We start from the raw sequence: 27,855 nt of genomic DNA, 5'->3' as shown, positions 1-27,855 counted from the left end.
ATCTGTTTGGCATTTCTTCATTAATGATTGATGTAGGAAGGCTCAGCCATTTCTGGTTAAGGTAGTCCTGGGAGGAATACGCCAGGTAGCAGAACATGAACTTAGACAGTAAAGCAGAAAGCAGTGCTCCTCCATGGCTTCTGCTTCAGTTTCTGCTTCCAGGTTCAGTTTCTGCTTCCAGCCTTGAGTTCCTGCTGCAAATTCCATTCATACTGGACTACAACTATAAATTAAAATAAATTTTTTTCACACAAGTGGCTTTTGGTCATAGTTCTTATCACAGTGATAGAAATCTAACTAAGACAATAGTCTTTGTCTTTTTGGGAATGTTGCTTCTTAAGCTATTGGAATCTACTATAGGATAGCTTCCATAATTATCTTAACTTCCACAAACCAGGGTTGTTTTTAAACATGCATGATCTCTGATTCCTCAGCTCCCTTGTGAGGTGGAAGAAAGGTCTTTGCCCAATATTAAGATATTGCTTTGTTTCCTTCCTTTCTATATCCCAATCCTCTGTCTCCCACAACTCTTTTCCTGGAAACACTGCCTAAAATCACTAAGGGAAAAATTTTAGCTCAAGGCCTGATTTAGAGAACCATACCTAATACAACCTCTCTACCTCTCCTTTTATGCGACTAGTATCCTACTCTTGGAGATTTATTCCGTTTACCTTAAGTTGAAACCCTGGCCCCCACAAAGCCCCAATATAAAAGGGCTTTTAGTATTGACAAAATCTAGCCTGATTATATCATAAGTCCCTTCTTAGAACACATTCATTTTGACTGAGAGCAGTGTAAAGCAAAAAGAGGAAGAATACAAGGAAGCCAAAGGAAGGCAACACAGAGAGAGTCCCAAACTTCTACACTGTCATCTTCTTATCTGCAATGACAGTAGAAAAGAATGCAGGGTTGGGGTGGGAGATTGGGTGCAGATTCCTTTTGCTCCTGATGTCCACACTCTGTGAATCTGTAGGGTAAGTACATCATCAAGTCTTTCTTATATGTCTTTCTTTATAACGTTCTAGCACCAATTGTACATAACTAGATCATTTCTTCACTTATTTCACATTCTAATGTGGGCTAATGGGTGGGAAGATGAGATGTGAAGGGGCAACTAATTTATCAGTGGTCTGATTTTTAATTTGGTAGTTGCAAAATTCTTAAAAAGGCTAAAATAAATAATATAACACTTATTTACCCTCAAATGTTTGGTTTCTGTTGACATGGATTTAGCTTATGATTAGAGAATTAAGTTACATTCCTTAAATTATAAAATCTTAGTGCCATAAATTATAAAAATGCATAAACCAAAGAAATACATTCAATAATCCATGATTATTTAAAAAACAATGAATACATCTTTCAAAGTAGACACATTTTCACCTAATAGTAACAAGATTTAAATATCTAAATAGTTCCCACCATGGCCCTGAAAAATGTCCGATTCTCATGTTCAACAGCACAAAGCCCAAAGTAACCAAGTCTTGGTGTTATAGGCATAAATTAGACCATTTATGGAACCAGTGGTTTCTGTTGGAAAGAAAAAAAATGATATCTGAATGCATATGGCCTTATCAGAGTTCTGGATGGTAAAGTAATAGAGAGCTTCCCATCATTTACCTACCAGTAAAAGGTACTGTGGTCATTTCAGTAAAGCATATGGCACAGGAACAAATAGCAAGTTACACAGCAAGGATACTGACAATTTACTGTCCACTTGCTTGGCAGTCCGCCACAGAAGAAAAACTTAACTGCCTTTGATAGAGTAGATTTTACTTTTGTAGCCATAAATTGATTTTGTATTCTAGAATCTTGGATGGCTTAAAAAGGAGCAACAGTTGTACAAAACGAAGAGGTGGTGGGTAAGCTAAAAAAGCATAAACCTCCATTCAAATATTCATCAACTCCATATTCTATCTCTATGCTGCTCCCTACAATGCTTTCAAGATTCTGTACATCCCTGCATCCTTACAATGCACCCTAGTAGGTGAGATGAAGTAGGTATTTTAGGCTTTGTGGCCAATATGGTCTCTGTTACACTAGGAACTCTTTTTCAAGTATAAAATCAGTCACAAGTAATACACTAATATGTAGTCATAATGATATTGAATTAAAATTTAACTCATGAAAACATACTTTCATGCCAGCTCATATTCTATAGTCAATAACTCTTTAGTATACACTAAAAAATTAAATAGGCATAATATGAATATAATACCTTGTAAAAACAATTATTTGTGATTATTGTAAACTATATTGGGATAATAACAAGCTATCAAAAGAGAAATTATGGGGAGTGAAGGGATGATTAAGTATCTAAGAGCATTTGCTGCTCTCACAGTAGACCCAGGTTTGTTTCCCAGCTTCCACATGATGGCTCATAACTGCTTATAACTACCGTTCTAGAGAATCTGAAAACTTTTTTTTTTTTTTTTGGTTTTTTGAGACAGGGTTTCTCTGTGTAGCTTTGCGCCATTCCTGGAACTCACTCTGTAGCCCAGGCTTGCCTCGAACTCACAGAGATCTGCTTGCCTCTGCCTCCCAAGTGCTGGGATTAAAGGCGTGAACCATCACCTCCTGGCTAGAATATGAAAACTTCTTTAGGTCTCCATGGGCATCAGGTATGTAAGTGGTTCACATACATACATACACATAAATAAAAAATTAAAAATAAGGGAATTTGTTGAATTCATTCAAACTTACGATTTGTTAATGCATAACATTAGATATCATGCCATATAAATTCAATAACATTAGTACTGATCTGTTCTAAGGTCAGATATTTCCCATGGGTCTATTTATACTCTTGAAAACATGGCATATAAAATCAATTATATAAGATGGCTAATTTGTATGATCCATTTAAAAAACGTAGGTACTATGTGTCAGAAGATGAAGAAACCGAGGGACAGAATGATAAGAAATCTGTTTAAGGCTGTACAAGAGGCAAATGGCATGGACGGTTTTTCTACTGTTGCATGGTAAATTTTTTAGCCAAAGCCCTTGAAACTGTCAAGTCTTCTCTGTGCTAAGTCTAGAGCTAACCTTGTTTCCCTCATTTTTTCCTGTCTGCTCTATTTGAGTATTCCTCGTTTCTTTTTCTAGGCCATACCTTAAAATATGAGTGTTCCTTAGCTTTCTGATTCTCCTCATAGCTCCACAATGAAATCCCAGGGTTTGAAGAAATAAAATGTTTTATTGGTTACAAACAATTATATCTGAGGCAAAAAACTCCTTATTTAGTTTCTGACTCAAATTTTCAAACATTTACAGAGTCTCAGTGCTTTAACTATGCTAACAAACCTTCCAAACTGAGTATGTTCACACAGGTGCTGCTCACTTTCTACAAGCTCATTAGGTGATTGGCTCTATTTGTGGAGCCCTAGCCAGCCATGTCGTGACTTCAGATGTCCTGAAACTAAATTCAGAGAGTAGAGTCCCCCTACACCTTTCACTCCTTCCCTCAACCAAGGCACCAAAGCCTGTGAAGATGAAGGTAAAAAAATAAAAGTTAGATTTTTCCAGACCACACTAGCACCTGCCCAATTTAGCCCTGCTCAAACCCCATGATCGTATATATCCTAGGCTATATAAATCTAATATTGGATGTTCTAAGTCAATAAATTATAGGGAAGCTTGTTACACAGTAAGATAACTCACACAGTGATCAGCTCCTTGTCATACTTCATTCATGTGAAACAATTACTATTCAATTTTGAAAATAATTGGCTGACTTAAGCTCAAAATAGAAGTCCCCTTCAACTGTTCACTGCCTGACTGCACTGTTTGTATTTCTTCAAGCTGTGTATCATAGCAATGGTAACCCCTTCCCGGCTTGTTAAAATCTAACTTGAAAGCCATTTCAAAACTTCCAAGTCCCTGGTTTCCAGTGAGATCTTATGTTCAGTCTGCTGTAAACGTCCAACTGCTTCTTCTTTATCCAGTGATACTGTGTAAACTTCATTTCTCTAAATTGATTCCTCTCCAGGTTCTTCTCCAACAAAGTGAGAGAAAATTCCCTATTTTAGGTATTTTGTTTTTCCTGACTCCAACTGGGCTAAAATTACATTTCCCACCTACATCCCTTATTCCTATAGTTGTGTTCTGTTTCAAACATAACAATTACTTTGTGTATTTACCCCTTCCCTGTTAAATTAATGACATCAGACATGTGGAGTAACTTCCAGTTCTTCCTCTCCCTTCTCTGGAGGACTTTAGATGTGTGCAATAATTATGGTTAAACTCCAAGTTCTGCTGTCTGCTGAAGTAGTCTTATTGCATCCTCAAATATGGCAATGTTAATTCTCTGAGTCACACCTGGACCTCTTAATAACATATCCAGCTTTAAAGAGGAGATGACAGGCATCTGTGTTATGTGACTTCAATGACTAAGACCTCTCCTTAGAAGAACAAGTCATCTGTACATATCCCACAAGGCACCCAAGAAGTTGTAATTTTTAAAATACTTTTTATTTTTAAATTAGGTGTATGTGCACATTGTCTCTCTGTGTGTGTTTATGTGAGTTCAGGTGTCTGCAGAGGCAACAAGAGGGCACAGGATGACCTCAAGTTGTAAATATGTGCAGGTGTGAGCTGCCCAGTGTTGGTATTGAAAATCAAACTCCAGTTCTCTGTAAGAGGAACAAGCATTGCCGGGTGTTGTTGACACACACCTTTAATCCTAGCCCTCGGGATTAAAGAGAGCTAGGAGGATCTCTGTGAGTTCAAGGCCAACCTGGGCTACAGAGTGAGTTCCAGGAAAGGAGCAAAAGCTACACAGAGAAACCCTGCCTCAAAAAACAAAACAAAAACAAAAACAAACAACAACAACAAAAAGAGCAACAAGCATTGTAAACCACTGAGTGATATATCTCCAGCTTTTGAAATTGTGATATTTGACTCTGTTGATCTTTAAAAACAAAATAAAATTCATTAAGTAGGCAAATTCATAAACAGGGACTTCTGCTTGCAGCAAATCCTGTTGCGTTTAGGGCTGTCCTACATCTTTGGTTCCTTTTGTAGTCTCAGTGATGAACATCTGAGAAGCAATTATCCCTGAGGAGACCAGCAGGAAGCAGCCTTTCAATAGCAGGAGCAGGTGGTGGGACATAATACCATCTGGCTTTCTGCCACCATCCCAATAGTTTGTTTCATTCTGTGTCCTCCTGAAGGTGCTTGTAGAAAAAGTAAACTGTTCTGATACAGACAAGATTTTTTCCCACTATTAATATGACAGCAATAGGCTCATTATCTGACTTCCTACACAAAAACTCAGGGATATGTTTACTTACATTAAGGGGATGTATTAATACCAAATATATAAACCAATCACCTACAGCTTAGGTGTGGCCTAATTCTTCTTTGGTTGGGTTGGTGGCTAGTAATGCATAATGTCTGGCTTCCTTGCTTAGATTTGGAGAAGATGGTAGGAGGTACTGTAGTCAGACTTTCCTTTGGGCCACCAGCTCTTAAATAAAGACATGGAGACTTATTAATTATGAAAGTTCGGTCTTATCTTAGGCTTTTTCTCAACTAACTCATAACTTAAATTAACTCATTTTTTTAAAAAAATCTACATTCTACCATGTGGCTTGGTCACCTTCCTCTTTATCCTCTGTTTGACTTCTTCAGTGTCTCGCTAGCATTTCTCTCATGTGCTAGATTCATCTTGAGTTCCTCTATTTGCCCAGAAGTCCTGCCTAGTCTCTCCTGTCTGGCTAATGGCCATTCAGCTCTTTATTAAATCAGTCACAACGACATATCTTTACACAGTGTAAACAAATATCCTGCAACAGGGTACAAAACTAGGGAGGGAGATCTAGTACAATTTATATTTGAAACCACAATAATAGAAATTAGAGTTATGAAATTCAGCTACTTGTATAAAAAATGTTTCCCAAAAGTTTCCCTCATTACCTGAGGAAAATGGTAGAATGAATATGGCAGATTTAAAATAATAATATTCCACAGTGATTTCCATCAATGAGGCTGAGAGGAGGTACAGGTAATCCACTAACTACACAATGTGGGTAATAACATTTTGCTTCTCTAGCTCACCTGGTTTTCTTAATTGATTAGATTTTTATAAACAACTAAGTCATCAGCTACTCTTAACAGCATCTCTCTTAACTTTAAAAGAAGTTACAAACATTTGTATGTTCAGTAGGTTCTAAACACACCTCTAATTACTTACCTGGACCTGGCCAAAGCATAGTAACTGTAAAGCAATAGCATCAAATCACAGGGAGAACAACATATAACACAGTCAATATATGTCATGTGCCATATTCTAGTTCTCTTAAGAGTCATAAAGCAAATATTCTATTTATTGTTTCCACTGGGACAGAGCACAGAAGTAATATAACCTGGTGGGTCAAACAGCTTACTAACCAGAAGAAATAAAGTTTCCAAATCACATCTTTCTGAGTCCACAAGCTATGCAATTTTAAGAGGTTGGATTGTAACTCAGTGGTTAAATACCTGCCTAGCTTGTAAAAGGCTCTGAGTCTGATCCACAGAAATGGAAACATCAAACCAAATAAAAATTATGCAAGCATAGTGCCCCAGAACCACATGCCTATAATTTTAGAGCCTACAAAGCTGAAGCCAGAGGATGTAGAAGAAGCTGAGGCTAGCCTAAGTTTTTTTTTTTTTTTTTTTTTTTTTTTTTTGTGAGACCTATTTTTTGTGTGAGACTCTTTAATGCAAGACCCTGGCTCAAATTAAAATAAGAATCTATTCAGTTTTGTATGTCAATAACACTGCAACTGATGCAGCTATACAAGATCATAGCTGTTGTATTTTTCTCAAAATATTTGTACCTAATAAATTATCTGGTCAAGAACAACACCACTAATACAAACTAGAAAATGTGCACTCACACCTTTAATCCTAGCATCCAGAGATAGAAATCCTCTGATCTCTTGAGTTCAAGCCACATTGAAATAGTCAAGCATGACACACCCTAATCCAGAAAGCCACCTTTAATCCAGATGGTGTAAAAGCAAAAAAATATAAGCTGAGACCAAAACTAGAAAATTTTTAAGCATTGCTGTAACATTCAGCTTTGAGCATAATTCAGCTGAACCCATTCCGATAGGACTCAACCTCCAGTCTAGAAACAAACCACTGAGAATTGCAAGTGAGATAGCTGTGGCTTTTCTGTCTTCTATCTACCAGCATTGACCCGATAACTCGCTCGGTTTTTTATTAATAAGAACTTTGAAGATCCTGCTATACATAGCAGCTAGTAAATATTGATAAAAACAGAAATGGTTGTTGTGGCGGATTAAATAAATATAGCCCACATAGGACCATAGGGAGTGGCACTATTAGGAGGTGTGACCTTGTTGGAGCAGGTGTAGCCTTGTTGGAGGAATTTTGTCACAATCTCTTCCTGTTGCCTATGGATCAAGATGTAGAACTCTCAGCTCCTCCAGCACCATGTCTACCTGCAATGCCACCATGCTTCCTATCATGACAATAATGGACTAAACCTCTGAACTGTAAGTCATTCCCAATGAAATGTTTTCCTTTATTAGAGTGCTGTGGCTATGGTGTCTCTTCATAGCAATAAAACCCTAACTAAGACAGTTGTAGTATGGTTGTAGTGATATTTTAATCTGTCAGTCTTCTTTTCCAGGTAAAAGGCTCTATATCCAATCCCCTATGGGTTGAGAATAATTTTCTACAATTTTTCCTATCCAGTATTTAACCTACTGATATAATACAGTAGAAGGTGACTATAATACAGGTACTTGTAAAATCCTAATTGATCTAATAAGTAAAGGAATGCTTATAATATTGCACACATAAAAATTATAGTTATTACTTATATGTGTGGAAAAGCGAAGAGAAGCAGAAATAAGCTATAACAAAGAGACTAGTGATTAGTATTTTGTTGTTAGATGGGAGAAAGAGAAGAAAGACATAAAAGAATGAGAATAAGGAGGCAAAAAGTGAGGAGAGATGTAGAGGTTTTGTTTAATGATAGATTGAAAGGAGTGAATGAATAAATGTACTCAGATATTACAATATCTGTAAGGTCAGTCTCTGGGCTTTGGCTATATGACAGTAAGAGAAAAGCATATGGGAAAAAAAAGAAAAAAAATAGGTAAAAAAAGAAAAGAGACCAAGGGAGAGTGTGCACAAAACCATAACAGGCATGGACAATAGGGTACAATGTCAGCCTGTTACATGGATATGCTTTATTAAATAAATAAACAACTGGTAGGGGGAGAAGAGCTGAGTGGAGATGTAAGAAAATAAAAACACTGGCAGATACTGAATAGCTGTGGAGTGGGGGAAAGGAAAGCAGGGTAGAGGGAGATAGGAGAAAATGAAATCACTGACCTTAATGTTGTTTTTACCTCCGTATCTATTGTTTTGTCTCCCTGGTCCTAGCCCAGGCTATACTCTATGTTGATTTTTCACTCATGCCATTCTTCACTCAGGGACTGCATCTCCCTCCTGTGCAAAGTTTTCTTGACTCTGTTCTGAGGGCTGTGTTTAGGGTATCTATGTTTAGAACTGCAATCTGCAATGCAGATTGTCTTCTTCATCCATATGAAGTCACCAAGAGATATTCTTTATGTATTTTTTACTAATTTTAATTTGAAATCTATTTTTTTCAGGTACCAGAAGAGCAGTTACTTTTTCCTTTCTAGTTTTATTTCCTTGATATACCTTTTTTATCCTTCTATCTGAAATTTGGGATTAGTTTTGATAGTGATATACATTTATTGGAAACAAGTCGATTAATCCTATTTTTTAATTAAAATACAATTACATCATTTCCCATCTTTTCCTTTACTTTCTCCAGCCCCTCCCAATGTTTCCTGCTCCTTGAATCCCTGTCAAACTGACAACAGTTTTCTTGGGTTATTTACACACACACACACACACACACACACACACACACACACACACACTCAATCCCTACACTATTTCAGTGCCTTCTGCTGCTATTTGTCTTCTCCAGCTATGTATCCAGCTTTTGTCAATCAAGCTCACTGTTCATACAATGCCACTGTGTGTGAAGGGAAGCACTTTGTGGATTCCAGTGACCTCCCTAAAGCCATGTGTTGCTGATGGTCAACATGCAAGCTTCTCTTGCTTGCTTCCATGTAGGGATTCACTATTTTATCCCAAAGTCTCTTTCAAATAATGTGAAATAAACCATTTTTTTAAAATGTACATTTCAGTGGCATTGGCTGTGTTGGATAAGAATCATCTATGTCAGACTCCAAACATTTCCATCATTCCACAAGGAAACCCTTTCCTTACCAAGTCCATCCCCTACCTTCGCCAGTAGGTTCTTGTGGTATGTGTGCATGGGGGAGGGTTCTTCATAATAGATTATATGAAACTATTCTGAGGAGGTTTGTAAAGTCTAAACTCAAAGAGCATAGGAGTCTTCTTACTTCTCTTCATGTGAGAACAGCTTTCTGAAAGGCCTTTTGGTCTTCCTATTCCTTCCAGTCAGGTAGTATTCCAGCCACACACCCAGCAGCTGTTTTACTTCTCATGCCAATAATTCATGAGAACAAAGGTACCATAAGGCTTCTGGAAAGGATCCCGCAGTGCCTGACATTCTGAGCCTCCCCCTAGTCCCATAGTTTGGAGATCAAGATAGGCTCTTACCCTTTGCTTCTCTGGGTCCACATAGCGAATTCCGAAGTAGTCCTTCTCCAGCAAGCTGTAGTAGTTGCAGATGTATTCAATAAGAAACTGGCCTTTGGTCTCCCTCTGTAAAAGAAGTACATTTAAGTTACAACCAGAGCTCACATACCCATTCCTATTCCATTCCCAGCAGGCCTTTCTTATCCAACTGTGTCTGTGTTTAGAACAATGGATTTAATCACTTTAGAAACTGGCATAAGGGTTTCCAATATTGTTTAATTACAACCTCCTTAAGCAACAGAGTTTACTAGGTGAGCAGATTAGTAATTTTCTGGTTGTTGTAACCAAGCACGTGACAAGAAGCAACTTAAAGTAGGAAAGCTTTATTTTTATTTGTGATTCAATGGGATACAGTCCATTCTAGTAGGAAAGACACGGCAATGAATGTGGGACTGAGTGTGCACATCTAGATCAGGGAAACAGAAGGGTGAAAGAAAGCACAGCTAAGAAAAAAAAAACAATCCAAATAACAAAACAGAAAAAAACAAAACAAAACAAAACAACAACAAAAAAGCCACCTCAAACTCCTACCACAGAAGCCCACTTCCTCCAGTGAAGCCCCAGATCCTAAAGGTTTCATAAACTCTTCTAATAGCACCACCGTCTGGGAAGAAAATGTTTAAACACATTAGCCTACAGGCACATGTGACATTCAAACCACAAGAGTGAGCCAACACACACACACACACGCACACACACACACACACACACACACACACACACACACACACACACACACACGTTAGCATATACACTCTTTAAATCACAGGAAAACCCGGAAAGTGGAATCAGTGGTATACACAGCAAGATCTTACATAAGTACCATGTGCTCTTGTGTGTTCTGTTTCATATTACAGGTCATTTGATTTTCTTTACAATTTTTATAACTGAGAAAACATTTCACATTCAATACCATGTGAGGACCCACAATTTACAATTTACAGTGCCGCTGACTCCTTGCTGTACATGGTTTCTGTTATTCACTCATTTAGTTTTCTGAGAAAACTGAACCACAAAATAATTCACTGACTTGTCTAATATTACACAATTTGCATGGATCAAGGTAGGATCTCAGTCACAGAATCTGGGTGTGGAATGTGGATTTCTGTCCAACCGCTTTGTCATTCTGGAATATTCTGAGATCACTGAGAGACTAGATGTACAGTGAAAGACATTGGGATATCCTGACTCCCACTAGCAATGTTGTGAAATTCAGTTTCTTCAGTTTAAGAATCATGATAAATCAAAAGAGAAGAGCATACTTCAATAAGGTTGCTGACAAGGGATTGGAGAGATCGACTCAGCGATAAAGATTGTCTGCTGCTCTTGCAAAGGACCTAGAGTTGACTTCTAGCACCTATATTGTAGCTCACTACTGTCTGTAACTCTAGTTCCAGGCAATCCATTGCCTTCCTCTAGTCTCCTTTAGCAGCAGGCACATAGACAGACAGACAGATGAAACACATATCATACATATAAAATAAAATAAATAAATCTTCTTGTTTTAGTTGTTGACAGATCTATGAACTACTTTAGGAGTGCATTATGATCAATAAAAAGAAATTTTAAAATTTAAGAGCTTAATGGTTCCAAGATATTAGAAACAGTTTTAGGGCCGAGTGTGGTGACACATGCTGTCTTTAGTTACTGTTCTATTGTTGTGCAGGGGACATAATGACCAAGGAAACTTACAAAGGAAAGCATAATAGAAAACTTGCTTACAGAGGATGAGTACATGATCATCATGACAGGGACAAGACAGCAAACAAGTGGGTATGGCATGGAAACAATAGCTGAGAGCTTACATCTTATTCATGAGTCAGAGAGAGAGAGAGAGAGAGAGAGGAGGGAGGGAGGGAGGGAGGGAGGAGGGAGGGAGGGAGGAGGAGAGAGGAAGAGGAGAAAGAGAAAGAGAAAGAGAAAGAGAAAGAGAGAGAAAGACTTGGTGTGGCATGCACTTTTGAAAGCTCAAAACCCACCCCCAGTGACACACTCCCTTCAACAAGGCTACACCTCCTAATCCTGCCCCAAACAGTTCCACCAACTAGGAACCAAATACTCATATATATTAGTCTGGGAGTCCAATTTTTCACTCAAGCCTCCACACATGTCTTTAGTCATAGCACTCCAGTCTAAAGCAAGATGATCTTTGTTAGTTCCGGTCAGCCTGGTCTATATATTGAATTGAAGGCTAGCCAGGCTGACACACTGAGATGTCAAAAGAAGGAGTGGTGCTGATTCTTCCACCACTCTCCAGGATCTAGCTGGATGAATCCTTCTATTCCTCTAGTACAAACACCTACCTATCCTATCCGCGCAGAGTCAGCCTAGCTTTTACATCCAGTACCCGGGCCTTTTCTTACCATCCCTCCCTGTGCAACAACTAATCTCTAGGCTTTGGCCAGGACCTATCCCTCCTAACCTGCCTACCCTGATACATAGGCCCCTCCCACATCACTTCCAATCTCTCCACTCAACCACATCCTACACATCCTTCTCCAGGATGTAGCTCAGTGACTCCTGATTTCCCCTTCTAAGCACACTCCTAAGCTCCTTCATAGATAGCTAGTGTCATACATACTGTGCCCCAGACTAGAAAGGGTACCCTTGACTAGACTGCAAGCAAACTCTAGGCTTTTGCCAGGACTCATACTGGCTGATCCTGACCAACAGCTCCCTTCTATACCACAACCACCTTGCCATATGGCCAGATGCTGCTCTAGAATCTAGCCAGGTGAGTCCTTTTGTTCCTCGCCACCACACACCTTCCTCCAAACCCCACATTGATGCCCACACTGGACTAGAATGCACCTTCTACATATTAGCCCAGTTACCTATGTCCTTCTTACTTCATTCTAGCTAAGGTATAACCAACCATTAGGCCCAACCCAATGTGCACTTCTCTCATGCTCCAATCTGCTTTCTTCATGTCAGACATAGAACTAATAAAAGTCCACAGGCACAGATACCACTGGAAAGACACAAACAACATGAATGATCACAGGAATACTACTGGCACCCATGTACACAAAAACAACCAACCAAACAAACAAAAAACCACCAGTCCTGTAGAATTTTTTTTGAGGGGGGATTTCAAGACAGGATTTCTTTGTAGCTCTGGCTGTCCTGGAACTTGCTCTGTAAACCAGGGTGGCCTCAAAATCAGAGATCTGCCTACCTCTGCCTCCCAAGTGCTAGGAATAAAAGTGAGTGCCACCACTGCCTGGCTTTCCTGTAGAATTTCTTGCCAATAAAAATTACCTTTATGAATCACAGGACACAGAACTTAATAGAACAATCATAAACTTCATCAAAAATTTCAAAGAGTTTAAAAAAGACAAAAAGAAACAGCTCAATGAAATTAAAGAAAAAGAACCTAAAGAGAACAAATGTCAGGGTAATATACAAGAAAACACAAACATAAGAGTGATGGAAATGACTAAGACACTTCAGGATTTGAAAATGGAATTCAGTAAAGACATAGAAACACTGAAGAAGACATAAGCTGAAATGAAGATGAAACTGAAAACCCCAGTAACCCAACTAGAAGACTCAAAGACTTACAGATAGAATAAATCAAGCAAAAGATGGAATATCAAGACTCAAAGGTAAAGTAGAAGATGTAGAGTAATAGGCAGAGAGTATGTAAAAAGAAAAAAAATGAAATGAATATACAAGAAAAGCAGAACACCATGGAATAACCAAACTTTTGAATTATAGGAATCATGAAGGACAAGAATCCCAAGTCAATTGATGGGACCAGATCTTCCTCAAGATCATAGAAGAAAATTTCCCCAAACTAAGGATATGTAGATACTCATACAGATACAAGAGATAAACAGAATACTAAATGGACAAGACCAGAAATGAAACACCCCATGGCATATTATGGTTTAAAAACAAAGTATACAGAAAAAAGAAATATAGGCCAGTATCCCCGATGAACATATTCAATAAAATATTTGCAAACCAAATATAGACATAAATAAAAAAGATTATTTACTGTAACCAGTTGGCTTTATTGCTGAAATTTAGGAATGGGTTACCATTAATACATCAATAACCTATATAAAGGAATTTAAACAGATGCAGGAAAAAGCCTTTGAGAGAATCCAATCTGCTTTCATGATAAAAGTCCTTGAGAAAGAACTAGAGTTAACATACCTCAACACAATAAAGGCAATATAGGTAAAACCAATAGGCAACACCAACACAAATGGAGGGAAACTTGAATCAATCCCACTGAAGTCAGGAAATTATCTAATGATATATTGAATGTTATAACCCTGACCCAAAAATACAAATATTGCATATTCTTTTCATCTGAGATTTTGAACTCCAAATCTTCACATGGGAATACATATGCCGGAGTAAACACAGAAACCAGTAAAGTAAAAATGGACCACTGTTGGGAAGAAGATAAAGGAGCAATAAAAGGGAATAGCAAGGTAGAACGGTCTGATGGGAGAAATGGGAAAAAAAATGAGTGGGAGGGCTCTAACTATGGAAAAGGTGATAGATAAATATAGAAAATGGTGAAAGGAGGGCTATAAAAACATTAAGAGTATCTGAAAAATTCATAATAAGCTATAATGTTAATTATGACCTAAAATACATACAATACACAGAGGTTAGTTTTTAAATACACATACATAGTTTAAATGAAGTTTTCCCATCTGAGTTTTCAATGCCCCCACCCCAAGAACAATAGACCATCTAATAAACACCATCACTGGGCTTTAGGAGCCCTCATTTGATTGTTAGGTGAGGTTTGTTCATAGGACTATCAAAACAACAGAGGCCCAGAAGTCACTGAAGTGATTCTGATCTGAATGTCTCTTCTCTGAATACAACCTTTCTTGTACCAAAAGGTGCAAGCTTTCAAAGAAGGGAAGCTACCAAGGGTTCTACCCTACCTCACAACAAAGAGTAGCATAGCACAAAAACCCTAAGGAATCGCGATAGTGGCATTCATACTTTGTCAGTAATCAACAGCACTGTAATTGGACTGAGGGCCACCTCTACAAGAAGAAACCATGCCTGGTACTGGAAACCTGACAACTACCAAGGGCTAGTGAAGCCACTGATCTTGAAGGAGAACCTACAATTGCCACTATACTAAACTGCTATAACTTCTAACTACATTCTAAATATTTGTCCTTATACCCACAGGTAAGTGTAGTTCTCATTCCTCCTCATGGAAACTTTTCTTTGCCATAGAAAGAGACCATTACATAAAACTACAACTAACCTAAATCGAGAGTTATAGAGCCCAGTCCAAACTGATACATCTATAAGACAACTCCTGCACACAAGTGTTAGGGATCACAGTGGAAGATGTGGTAGAATGTAGTAAGAGCCAAAGGAACAGGGAGTTTGTTGTGATGGGAGCTACACCTGTGAAGTCTCATCAACATGACTGCGTAAATATGACCTGAACAAAGATATTTCCAATAGATATGCTAACATGAATGTCTGAAAACCCAGGAGGCCTCAAGTCTATGGAAAAACTTCAGACAACTGAGGAATTCTGAGAACAGGAGAAGTAGTCTTCTCCAGGGAAGAGCACATCAATTTTATTCAACACTAAATGGTCAGTCCTGAAAACATAAACATACAAGTACCATTATACCCACTGAGTGATAGCTGTATTTAAATATTTAGGAATATAGATAGATGGATAGATAAACAGATATATAGATAGTGATGATAGATGGATAAATGATAGCTAAATAGATAGATGATAGGTAGATAAATGACAGATGATAGGTTAGACAATAGATAGATGATAAATAACAATAGTTAAAGAAAAAGAGGTCATGGATTTGAAAGGAGGGCTACACAAGAGGACGGAGAGGCAAGAGGAATATTATGCAATTATAGTATAAACTCAAAAGCTAAAAAAGTAGTTTTAAAAAGAGAGACTATTTTGTTTCATGCTCTACATAATGGCATTTAACACAATGGTATTGCTAGCAGCTGAGCAAGTTATGATTAATAAGGTAGCCCTTTGCCTGAGTTTACTAAAAATATCCTGGGGCGTATAAGGTGGTGCTATGATCTGAAGCTTCTATTGTTTTCCTGAAACCAAGTCGCAGTTGCTTGTATGAGTTGTGAGGCTTTATTTCTTTCTAAGAAATCAAAGATAAATTATCAGAATAAATTTCATCATAAAATTTGGTAATTGTTTTCTAAATCTGCTTACTGAAATGACAAATTTTGCCTTTGGATAGCTGAATTCAATGTCCAAAATAGTCTAAACTCCTTTGAGTTTAAAGAAATTGAACTTGATCCACTAACTGAATGTAACAGAAACTCATCATTTGTGATTGATTGCAAGCTCTTTGCATGTGATTCCAGAATAAGCAACTACATCTTATCACAAGTGAGATAAATTTTAAAAAGCTATGTGGGTCAAGAATTCTTCACACACACAAAAAAAAATCAAAAAGAACTTGCTTTTGCATAACATACTTGGATTTCTTTTTTCTCCTAAGGGAAGAGCCTGGTTTGTTGATATCTCTAATTTCTAAATTTCTGCTTATAGGTCATATTCTATCCCTAAAATGTTCTATGAATTTTTTAGCAACTTAAAAAAAAACTCTTAGACTATTTTTAGTGACTGACCACAGTAACCAGTATATAGCTCTCAGCAACATCTCCTTAAGACTATTCAAGACCCTTGAGATAAAATAACTACTGCAAACACTGTAATGACTAGAATATGTGTGACTGTAGTAGGGTAATTAATTTCTATAAAAGCAGATCAGGCCAATGGGAATGGAGGTCCCTAAAGGATATATATATAAATATGTGTGTGTATCAAATATATATCAAAATAATATAAATACAAGTATTCTGTGTTAAATATCTTCAAGCAACTCTTTTATAAAGGTTTCCCATTGACTATGTTGTGATATGGACTGCTTATTACAGTCTCCAGTAAGATTAGTGCAGAAATTTATTTTTGTGTTTTCTACTGGGATTGCTTCAGAACAGAAAACAAACCTAGAACCCATTCCAGAGAGTGTTCTGATCCAAAGTGGCACCATATATGGCTTCATGTGGGGACTTCCTTAACTCAGAAGCCTCAAAATGTGAATGGACTTAGTGCTTTCTCCATATTCTCTACCTGTTTGCCAGGACAATTGTCTCTGTGTGTGCAGATTCCTAACCTTCTGCAAAGACCTTTGTCTGAGGGTCCTCTCTCATGAATTGGAACATGATGGTCTGTTGTACATGACAGAGTACTTGGCATAATTTGGGTATCTTAAAAGACAAATTTGAGTGGACCAAAGTTTCTTCTGTGTAGTGGTAAAATACTGTTTCAACAGTCTTTGTATAAAAGGACAATGTGTTTGAACAGATAAGGTGGGAAAATTTCGTTAATAAAAGGCCTCATTCTATTGACCTTGCAACAGAGTGCCAAATAGGATTCCTTTCAGCAGTCCACAGGTGGCTCAAGCAGGTCAGTGGACATCCATGTGGATACAGCAACTCTGTGGCCAACATATAGGATGGGGCATCTCACCTGCCTTAGAATTGCTACCAGTGAATTATGTCTCTTTTCTAGTCCATTCTAACAAGGTAACAATATTCCAGTTGAATTCCTTTGAAAATCATTTTGAGAGGAGAAAGACATCATTTAGTTTCTCTGATTTTCTATTATGTAGTCAGTTTGGTAAGTTATTCACTATTTCATGGAAATTTTAAAGGTGATTTGTTACACATGGTGGGCAAACCTGTAATCCCGGTGGTTGAAAGGCAGAGGCTCAGGCACTAGGATTGCAAGTTCGAGGCCAGCCTGGGCTACATAGTGAAACATGAGAACTACATAGCTCTAGGCTAGACAACATTATAAACAAAGACATGATCCAAAAAGCAAATAATAATAACAACAATAATAGTAATAAACAAATTTAAAGACTGACAACTAGTAGATGGTCAGTAAATGAAAACTATAATCAACTGTGATGGCAAATGCCTGTAATCCTAAGACTCAGGAGGCGGAAGCATATGGATTATGAATTCAAGGCCAGTCTGGGCTACACAATGAGATTCTGTCTCAAAACAAATGAAATACACAACTCTAGTGTAATATAACAGGAAGCCATTTTACTTATGATGCCATGGTCCTTACCTGAATGCTTTCCTATGGACTAAAGTAAGCAGGCTTTTCCTACTAAACTGAGATTGAATACACAATTTGTTATTTTCTCATGGGATGGGTTTTACTTTCTTATGCCTCAAAGAACCTGATTTTTATGAACACAAACTAGGCTACCTCTTTAAAATTCCTTACCACCTTACCACTCCAAAGAAGGCATCAGAGAACACAACAAACCACTGCTTTCAAATCTTGTTTTTACTACATCCTTGCTGAGTGGCCTTCAGCAAGTCATGAAATCTCCTTGAGGCTGAGTTTTATCTCAGTAAAGGGTTAGTAATTATAATAATTCCCAGGTCTACATCTAACAGGTTATTTTAAGGCTCATTCACATATTTGTTAAATACCTGTCATGCACTGAATAGCAATGGGAGAAAAACAGTGAAGTAATTGAAAGTAGTTTGAAATTGTGAACTGTCTTAGAAATGGCAAAGCACAGTGATAAGTCTTTATAACTAACTTTAAGAATAAAATTGAATATAATTTATTATTTCAAGTGTCATGGGTCATTTTTGATTCAAAGATATTGCTCAGAGTAGTATTCGCCTCTTAGAATTGGCCCTTACGAGGAAAAGGGTTCAATCCTTTGAATTTTTTCACATGCATATCTCTTTATGTGTGTATATATAATATATAAAATGTGAAACACATGTTTTACGAGATGATTCTTTACACCTATATTTTACACATGTTGAATATCTACCTATGAATGCCCTTTTAAGAGTGAACCCCAAGAGGAAAATCTTTACTTTTTTTTCCCAGTGAACACTGAAAGGCTCTCTAACAGATCTGAGCACTGCAAACCTGGTGCTGTCAGGTCTTGCATTCTCCCCTGCTAAACCATTAGATTACATCCCTAAAGTTACCACCAAGGTCTATTCCTTTATTTGGCCACTTCCTTATGCTTAACTAAAACTCCAAGGTCCACCTATCAAAACACCAAAGTCCTGCATTCAAAATTCATTGTCGGGATACACTGGCTAACATGTCCAATCAGAACTTACCAACTCATTCTAGCACAGACTTCTCCTTTTTCCCCTTAAAAAAGAAAATCACTCCCTCAACCCCCATCCCACACCCCACACCACATCCATCTCTTTTAGGGTAAAAATCTCCTTTATGCTGAGAATTTGGTGTCTGGTGTGTTCTGTGCAGACTCCAAGGCCCCTTCAAACATTCTCATGAAAGGGATCTTTTAATATACAATAAAAATATTTGGGAGCACATATCAGCTGAAGATTTATTAGCTCAGACCTATAAGAACAAAGAAATTTCACAGACTCAGAGAAAACTAAAAAATCAGAAATAAATACATAAATATTCCACATACCACACTCAGTCATCACAAACTTCAAAGTAACATAGATAATGAACATTGAATTAAGACAACTATATTTCTAAAACAGAAGCTTCACACATTTGATTTTAAGATAAGTGGCTCATAGGAAATCTTCTGATTCAAAACAAGGGGTGCACAAATCCAACCACTGAATTAAATCCTTCCTGCATTCAATTCACTGACACAAGCTCAGTTAATGTCAGGCAACAGAACCCAAAGTGCTCTCTGTGATCATGCAGTCTGATCAGGCTTTGCATTAGAGCCTTGCTGAAACACAGACAAGCATGATCTTCAAGAATAAAGAGCTGGCAGAATGGATATGATATTTTCCTTTTCCAGGAACCTCCCATCTGCCACAGAGTAAAAAAGGCAGAGGAGGCTTAATGAACAAAAAAAGGTTTGTAATAGCTGATAACAGTGACTAAATTGCTACCAGGCATTCTGTATATTTTTAGTTCCCTAAAAACAAAACAATTTTGGCATGGGTTGCTATGTTGTCAGAACAGATGCAAGTATAATCAAGATGTTTTTCACTGTCCATGACTAATATCTTGAAATGAGGAGGAGGTATAATTGGGGAGACCAGCCTTCTAGACTTTAAATACTTGTAACAAATCATTCTGATGGGCATGCATACCCGCCTTCTCTATGTGTGTGTATATGTACACATGGGTACATTTGCATGTGGAGGAAACCATGTCACCACATGCCTAAGAGGGAAGAAAGTTCAGGAGAGATAGATGAAAAAGATATTGACTGAAATTGTGTCAAATTTTAGAAAATTTAATTTCAGACTCTTCAGCCTTGGTTTAGGGAACTTAACAGAATCCTAGTCACAAAATCCTAATCACACAAATAGGTATTAGACTCTAAAGTTATTGTTTTCCTATCTAAAAACATTGTTTCCTTGTAAAAGCTCAGCTTTTCCTTTTTTCTTTTTCTTTCTTTCTTTCTTTCTTTCTTTCTTCCTTCCTTCCTTCCTTCCTTCCTTCCTTCCTTCCTTCCTTCCTTCCTTCCTTTCTTTATTCTCTTGTTTCACTGGTAATTAGCAGAGAAGAGTTAGGCAACTGGGACATGCAATCTTGGATACAAACTACAAAGCAATATACATATAGGAAAAGCAGAACAGGATAAAGAAATTCCAAACACTCATTATGAATATAGCTAAGGATCTAAAGGAAGATATTAATAAATGCCTCAGTGAAGACTGTGAAAATACAGTTGAACGGAATGAAATAGTGAAAAAAATTTAAAACATGAAAGTGAAATTTCACAAAGAAATAGAATCACCAGAGAAAACCTAAACTGAAATAAACCCCAAATGAAAAAATTCAGAAAGTCAAACAAAAAGGTCAGAGGTAAGCCTCAACAATAAATTAAAAGACATAAAAAATAGAATTTCTGGTTTTGAAGACTACTTAGAAGAAATGAACACAATGTCAAACAAAATATGATACCTATAATATTCAGGCAGAAAACATCCAGGAAATATGAGACACTATGAAAAGACCAAGCATACAAATAATTAATATAGTGGAAGGAGAAGAAACACAAATCAAATGCACCGAAACTACTTTTAACAAAATCATATAAGAAAATCCCCAAATCTACAGAAAGTGGTGCCTTTCAAGGCGCAAGAGGCATAGTGAGTGCCAAATAGATAGGATATAAAAGAGGCTCCTATGGAGCATAATATCAAAACACTAAATATACAGAACAAAGAAAAGATATTAAAAGCTGCAAAAGAAAAAACCACGTCACCTATAAAGGCAGGCTCATTATAATATCACTTAACACTTCAAAGGAGACTATAAAAACCAGAAGGCACTGGAAGTATGTTCTACAAACTCTGAAAGGCCAAAGATGGCAGGCCAGACTACTATAACCAGAAAAATTATCAATTACAATTGAAGGCAAAATTAGAATATGTTATGATAAAAACAAATTTAGGAAACTTCTGCCCTCCAATCTAGCTCTACAAAAGGCACTAAAAAAAATAAATAAACAAAAAAACTAAAACAACAAAAAACCTTTCAATATGAACAGGAGAGTAACTTTATCCAAGATAACATGAAGAATAAATAATCCCAGAACATTTAACCAAAAGAGGTCTGCAAAGAACAAAACAAAACACACAAAACAACAGGAACTAAAAAACATAACAAAACAAAACACCACTGCTCATTGGTAACATTTAATATTAACTGCTTCAGTTCCCAAATAAATAGATACAAATTAACAGATTGGATTAGTAAACAAGATAAATTTTTTCTGCTGGCTCCAAGAAACATACCTTACTATCAAGGACAAACATTACTTCAGGATAAATGGGTAGAAAAAGATATTCCAAGTAAAAGTAGCAAAAATAATCAAGGTTGGCTATTTTTTGTTTGTTTATTTTCAAGACAGGGTTTTTCTGTGTAGCTCTGGCTGTCCTGGAACTCACTCTGTAGACCAGGTTGGGCTTGAACTCAAAGAGATCTAAATGCCTCTGTCTCACTGAGTGCTGGGATTAAAGGTGTACACCACCACTACCCAGCTAAGACTTCAAGTCAAAACTAATTGGAAGAGATAAAGAAGGACATTAGATCCTCACTAAAGAAAAAAATTCCCCAAGAGGATATTACAATTATGAAAATGTATACACCAAAATAAAGGTCATCCAATTTCATAAAAGCAACTCTATTACACATAAAATCACATGTTGACCTTAACCCAGTGATAGTGAGTGTGTTCTATAATTCACTCTCACCAATAGACAGAACAGCCAGACAAAAACTAAACAGAAAAATTCTGGAGTTAAATAATATCAAAAATCAAATGGATGTAAAAGACACCTACAGAACATTCTACCCAAACATTAAAGAAAAATCTTCCATCTCCAAAGCCCAAGGAACATTCTTCAATTAACCACGACGGGACACAAAGCAAGTCTTAATATACACAAGAAAATTTCAAAAACATCTTTCACCCTATCTAATTACTATGGATGAAAGCAGGATGCCGACAATACATATGACAGAAAGTACACAAATTCATAGAATCTGAACAACTTATCATTGAACAAAAAGTGAATCAAGATTAAAATCAAGAAAGAATTCTAAAAATGTCTAGAATTGACTGAAAATAAAAACACAACATACAAAACCTATGTAACACGTGAAGACAGTTCTAAGGGGCAAGTTTGTAGCATTAAGTGCTACATCAAAAACCCGAGGAGATCTCATATTGACAATTTAATAATATTCTTGAAAGATTTTGAGAAAGAAGAGAAATAACACCCCAAAAGTGTATATGGGAGGAAATAATCAAACTCAGGGATGAAATAATTAAAGAGAGAAATTAAATAGAAAAGAAGGAAGGAAGGAAGGAAGAAAGGAAGGAAGGAGGAAAGAAGTAAGCAAAGAAAGAACAATATAAATAACCAATGAAATGAATAGTTGGTCCTTTGAAAAAAAAATCAGTGAGTTGACAGTGCTTTTTAATTTTTAAATTTTTTTTTTTCAGACCTTTAGCCAAACCAAAAGAAAGAGAGATATGAACCAAATTACTAAAAGACATACTGGACAATGAGTAAATTCAGAAAGCCATAAGGATATACATTGAAAAATCTGTATTTCACTAAACTGGGAAATCTAAAAGCAATGGGTGAAATTCGGTATGTAATTAAATTCGGTAATTTAAACCACAACTAAGTGAATGATGCATGTAGACCTATAACTTCTAGCAAAACAGAAGCAGTAATTAAAAACATCCCAACAACAGCAAAAAAGCCCAAGGCTAGATGGATTCAGCACAGAATTCTACCAGATCCACAAGTAAGAATTAACACAAATGTGCTTCAAACTAGTTTGAAAAACTAAAATTAAAGAAATATTTGCAAATTATTGTTGATGAAGCCAGTTTTACCCTGTCATCAAAACCAAACCACAACCCAACAAAAGAGAAAATTATATTGGTTATGATAATAGCTGTAATAATTCTCAATAAATTACTTTCAACCTGAATGCAAGAACATATTTTTTAAAAAAAATAGATGAACTACTATGATCATATCAGCTTCATTCCAGAGACTTAAATATCTTCAACATAAATAAATCAACAAATATTATTCACCACATGAACAGAATAAAGACACAAACAACAGGATCAACTAATTCGATGTAGAAAGGGCCTTTGAAAGAAGAAAATCAAAAATCCCTTCATGATAAAAGTCCTGAAGAGACTAGAGATTCAAGAGATACATCTTAATAGAGTAAAAGCAGTATACACTACACACACAATCATCACCATCCGAAGTAGACAGAACTCATGGCATTTCCACTCTAATCAGGAACAAGATAGAATTTCCCTGTTTATATACCTGTTCCATATAGTGCTTGAAGTCTTAAAGCAATAAGTTAACTGAAGGAGACAAAAAGGATATAAATAAGAAAAGAAGTAATAGTATTCTTTTTGACAGGCAGTATAACATAATAAAGAAAAGACCTCAAAAAATTAGCTAGGAAAATTATACAGCTGATAAACACTTTCAACAAAGTAACAGATACAAAATTAACACACACACACACACACACACACACACACACACACACACACACACTCGCACTCATACACGTGCGCGCGCGCGCACGCGCACACACACACACAATCAGTAGCCTTCCTGTATATGAATGACAAACATACTAATAAAGAAGTCAGGGAAATAAGACCTTTCAAAATAGCCTTAAAAATTTTTCACAAAATAAGTCTAACTATGCAAGAGACGGTCTTGTCTAACAAAAACTGTAAGGCATTGAGGAAGAAAAAGAAAATAGAATGATCCCTGTTGTTCACAAATCTGTAAGATTCATATTGTGAACTTGGCCACCTTACCAAAAGTATTCTACATATTCAGTGAAATTCTCAATCCAAGTTCCAACACAATTCTTCATGGAAAATATAAAAACCATCTTCAACTTCATACAGAAGAGAGAGAGAGAGAGAGAGAGAGAGAGAGAGAGAGAGAGAGAGAGAGAGAGAGAGAGAGAGAGAGAGAGAGGAAAGTTAAAACTATCATGAATAATAAAAGAACTACTGGAGGTATCACCATCACAGATTTCAAGTTCTATGACAGTGCTACAGTAATAAAAAAAGCCTGATATTGGCATGAAATCAAACACATTAATCAATGGACTCAAATTAAAAACCCAGACATAACTCTACAGATGTAAAGACTCCTGATTTTTTTTTTTTGACAGAGAGAGAGAGGGACCCAGCTCACACTGCTAACTCCCTCTAAACCTACGAAGGGCCCTCTCCACATCTCTACCTTGAGAGCCTAGGCTCCCTCACCTCAAGTCTACTCATTTCAGATGCAAACCCCTGTTCCCTTCTCTAGCCAGACACTAGACTCCTGCTTCCAATTACACCCACCATTTGACATGAGGACTGCCTATCTCATTGACTGCCTGTCTTCTGTGTCCTCCCATCCACTTTGCTGCCTAAGTACTCTGACCTCCACCTCTAGCTGGAGAACCAACCCTGACAACCACATCTCCCTCTGAAAATTTCCCGAGGAACACACACATCGTACTCTCTTCTTCCCCTGGCCTTGCTCTTTTTAGGTAGGAATCACAGACTCCTATCTTCAACTCCACCAGCACCCTTTACCTGAAGTCCTGAGTACCTCCCCAGATTCCTGAAGACTGACTATGAGAATCATACAACTCTACAGAAGATGTGCTTTGGGCTTAGCAATCTCACTTAGTACAAAATGAACAAGAACAAATTCTCAAACCTCACGGAAACATCAACACTGAATTGCCCTAAGACTTGAACCTTACTATAGCTGGGCAGGTAAGGGTAACAGGAAACAGAACTTCAAAACCCATTCAACAAAGGAGAAACAAGATTTTCGTACCAAGAAACAGTACCAAGGACCTAACTCCAGATGCCTTAGTTCCATCACAAATACAGAAAGATTAAAGCTCCAACAGTCTCTAACAAAAATGCTTATAGTAATATTCCACTAGAAAAGCAAATAAAATGATATAGAAGACAATTTCAAAGTAGCAATGGTAAATATAAACAAAAAAACTCAGACAGGAATTCTCCTCATGGGTTACTCAGTCTGCTTTTTTTTTTTTTTTTTTTTTTTTTATAACCCAGGACCAGCTGCCCAAGGGGCCATTGCCCATAGTAAGCTGGGCCCTTCCAAATCAATCATTAATCAAGAAAATATCCAACAGTCTTGCCTACAGACTAATGTGATAAAGGCATTTTCTCAAATGAAGTTACCTTTTCCAAGATGACCCCACCTGTGCCAAGGCAACATAGAAACTAGTCAGCTCACTAACCATGTGTCCTTAGTCAAATTCTTTATTCTAAGATGCTAGAATTTGAAAACTTCAGCAGGTGTCTGCTGGGTTCAGATTCAGTCTTAAAATATGTAGGAAACATAAGATGTCCATAGAATAAAAATCAGTTAATGTTATTATGAACTGATCTTGAAATTATCATATATAAACATATGTATACATGAATTTATATAGGTCATTCTGTGCACACATATATGTATATGTAGTTATGTAAACATATGTATGTGGTGGTTTAAATTAGAATGCTCCTGCCATAGGCTCATATATTTGTATGCTTGGTCCACAGTTCAAGAACTGTTTGGAAGGGATTAGGTGTGTCCTTGTTGGAGTAGGTGCACATTGTTGGAAAAGGTGTGATGTTGGGGGTGGCCTTTGAGTTTTCTAAAGCCCACGCCATGCCCAATCTTTCTCTTTGCCTGTTGCCAGCAGGTCAGGATGCAAACCTCTCAGCTACTGTTCTAGTGCCACACCTGTCTGCTTCCCACCATGATGATGATGGACCAATCCTTTCAATTGGTAAGCAAGCTTTAAATGCTTTCTTTTATAAACAGTGCCTTGGTCATAATGTCTCTTCAAAGCAATAGAACAGTGACTGAGACAATGTATGTATATATAGTATATACATATACATATATACTATATATAGTAACATATCATACATTGTATATACTTATATGAATATATCTATAATTTGACATCTTTAGAAAGATAACTGGGGAAAATGGGCAAAAATCATTAACAGGAATTAAAAAAAGAAAATTGAAGGTTAACAAATATGAAAAGATGTTCAACTGATCAGCAATCAAGACAATAACTAAAAAGCAAAACACATTTTTTTTAACCTATAAAACTAGCAGTCATTTAACTTTAAAGCTCACCATTTCAAAGTAGTAATGGGATCTAGATAAACTGGAAACTCATGTTCTGCTTATAGGAAGGCAAATGAATATAAGTCTTTAGAAAACTATCCGGCATGACCTGGAAGAGTTGAAGAAGAATTTAGTGAGTGTTTCCATGTCCTAGAGGCAGCCAAAGAAAGAACAGCACAGAGGTTATATAACTTTTATCACATATATGATAAAAGTATATAGTAGTACATTTTATAATAAAATAAAACTAAAATAATTCAAGCATTCATAAAGAGAATGAAAAATCACCTTTTAGATGTATATGTATATTTATTTACACACATGCTCAGAAAACTTAGGCATATTAGATGTATTTCAAACCCAAGTTGACCCAATGTTTTTTTTATAAATAAAACATTTAGTCCCTGGTTCATTTAATGATTAAGTTTTTAAAATATTTCCACCATTTTAGTAAATAGGAATCATGGTATTTTTCCTATTTTGTTCATTTACAATTTCATGTACACATATAATGAATTCTGATTACTTTTGCTCCTCACCCCTTTTTAACATCTCTTCTACTCCTATCACACCCTCTCCTCCCCACCAGTCCCTTTCCCAGATTTATGTTTTGTTACCCACTGAGTTCAGTCAAGGCTGACTAAACTCCTCAACTTCTCCTAGATCTAGCCCCATCATCCTATGAACTCAACCTTTATGTCTTCTTCTTTTTCTATACTTAATCTGTTTGTATTGATCTTTAATTGATGAGGATTAACATGCATGAGCCATCAAAAATATTGCATTAAAAAGAATACATGTAGGGCTGGTGACATGGCTCAACAGGCAAAGTTAGATGCTGCTGAGTATGATGACTTGAGTTAAATTCCGGAGACTCACATGGTTGATAGAACTGTCTCCTACAAGTTGTCCTCTTGAATCCACATGTGTGCCATGGTACAGATACATATAATAAACAAGCAAACAGGTAAATAAAGGTAATTTTTTAAAAAAGAAAGTACACAGATAATACTTATCAGTCATGTCTAGTTCCTCCTTTAGAAACTGGCTAGTTTACCTACTGGCCATGAACAATGAGCTTAAGTTAGGCATTTGGTGCATTCTTCTGCTCCATAAGCTACTTCTGCATCTTCCCTGATAGTGAGTTACTCCTGCACCAAGGAATCTATTTGAGAATAACACTGAAGAGCTGACAGATGGCAAGGATCCACCAGGCTAACTCAGTGGCCCAGAAGAATGTGACTATGTGTCTTTTATGTCATTCTTCCCCCATAGTCTGCCTGCCCATACTCCTCCAAAGCCCCCTCACATTCCAAGATTTTTCTATGTGAACTACAGTAAAACCCACTGCCATAGCATGGAAAGTACTGCCCACGACTCCAAACCCTCAGGAATTTTCAAAGGCCAGTAAGAGAAATATTCAAAACAAAGGTCAGAGAA

The 27,855-nt window shown here is 36.9% G+C and overlaps 1 protein-coding gene across 2 annotated transcripts in view; it reads right to left on the bottom strand.

The window, feature by feature from the left end:
- The window catches only part of Frmd3 (FERM domain containing 3), a 194,689-nt gene that overhangs the window by 125,634 nt on the left and 41,200 nt on the right, over nt 1-27,855 (bottom strand). For both annotated transcript variants that reach the window (XM_028873960.2, XM_028873961.2), the window contains exon 2: nt 9,643-9,747. In XM_028873960.2, the coding sequence (XP_028729793.1) occupies nt 9,643-9,747 (105 nt within the window). The remainder of the gene's footprint in view (nt 1-9,642; nt 9,748-27,855) is intronic.

This window comes from Peromyscus leucopus, chromosome 2 (genome assembly GCF_004664715.2).
Source record: "Peromyscus leucopus breed LL Stock chromosome 2, UCI_PerLeu_2.1, whole genome shotgun sequence".
NCBI lineage: Eukaryota > Metazoa > Chordata > Mammalia > Rodentia > Cricetidae > Peromyscus > Peromyscus leucopus.
This window is presented reverse-complemented; position numbering and strand designations above follow the sequence as displayed.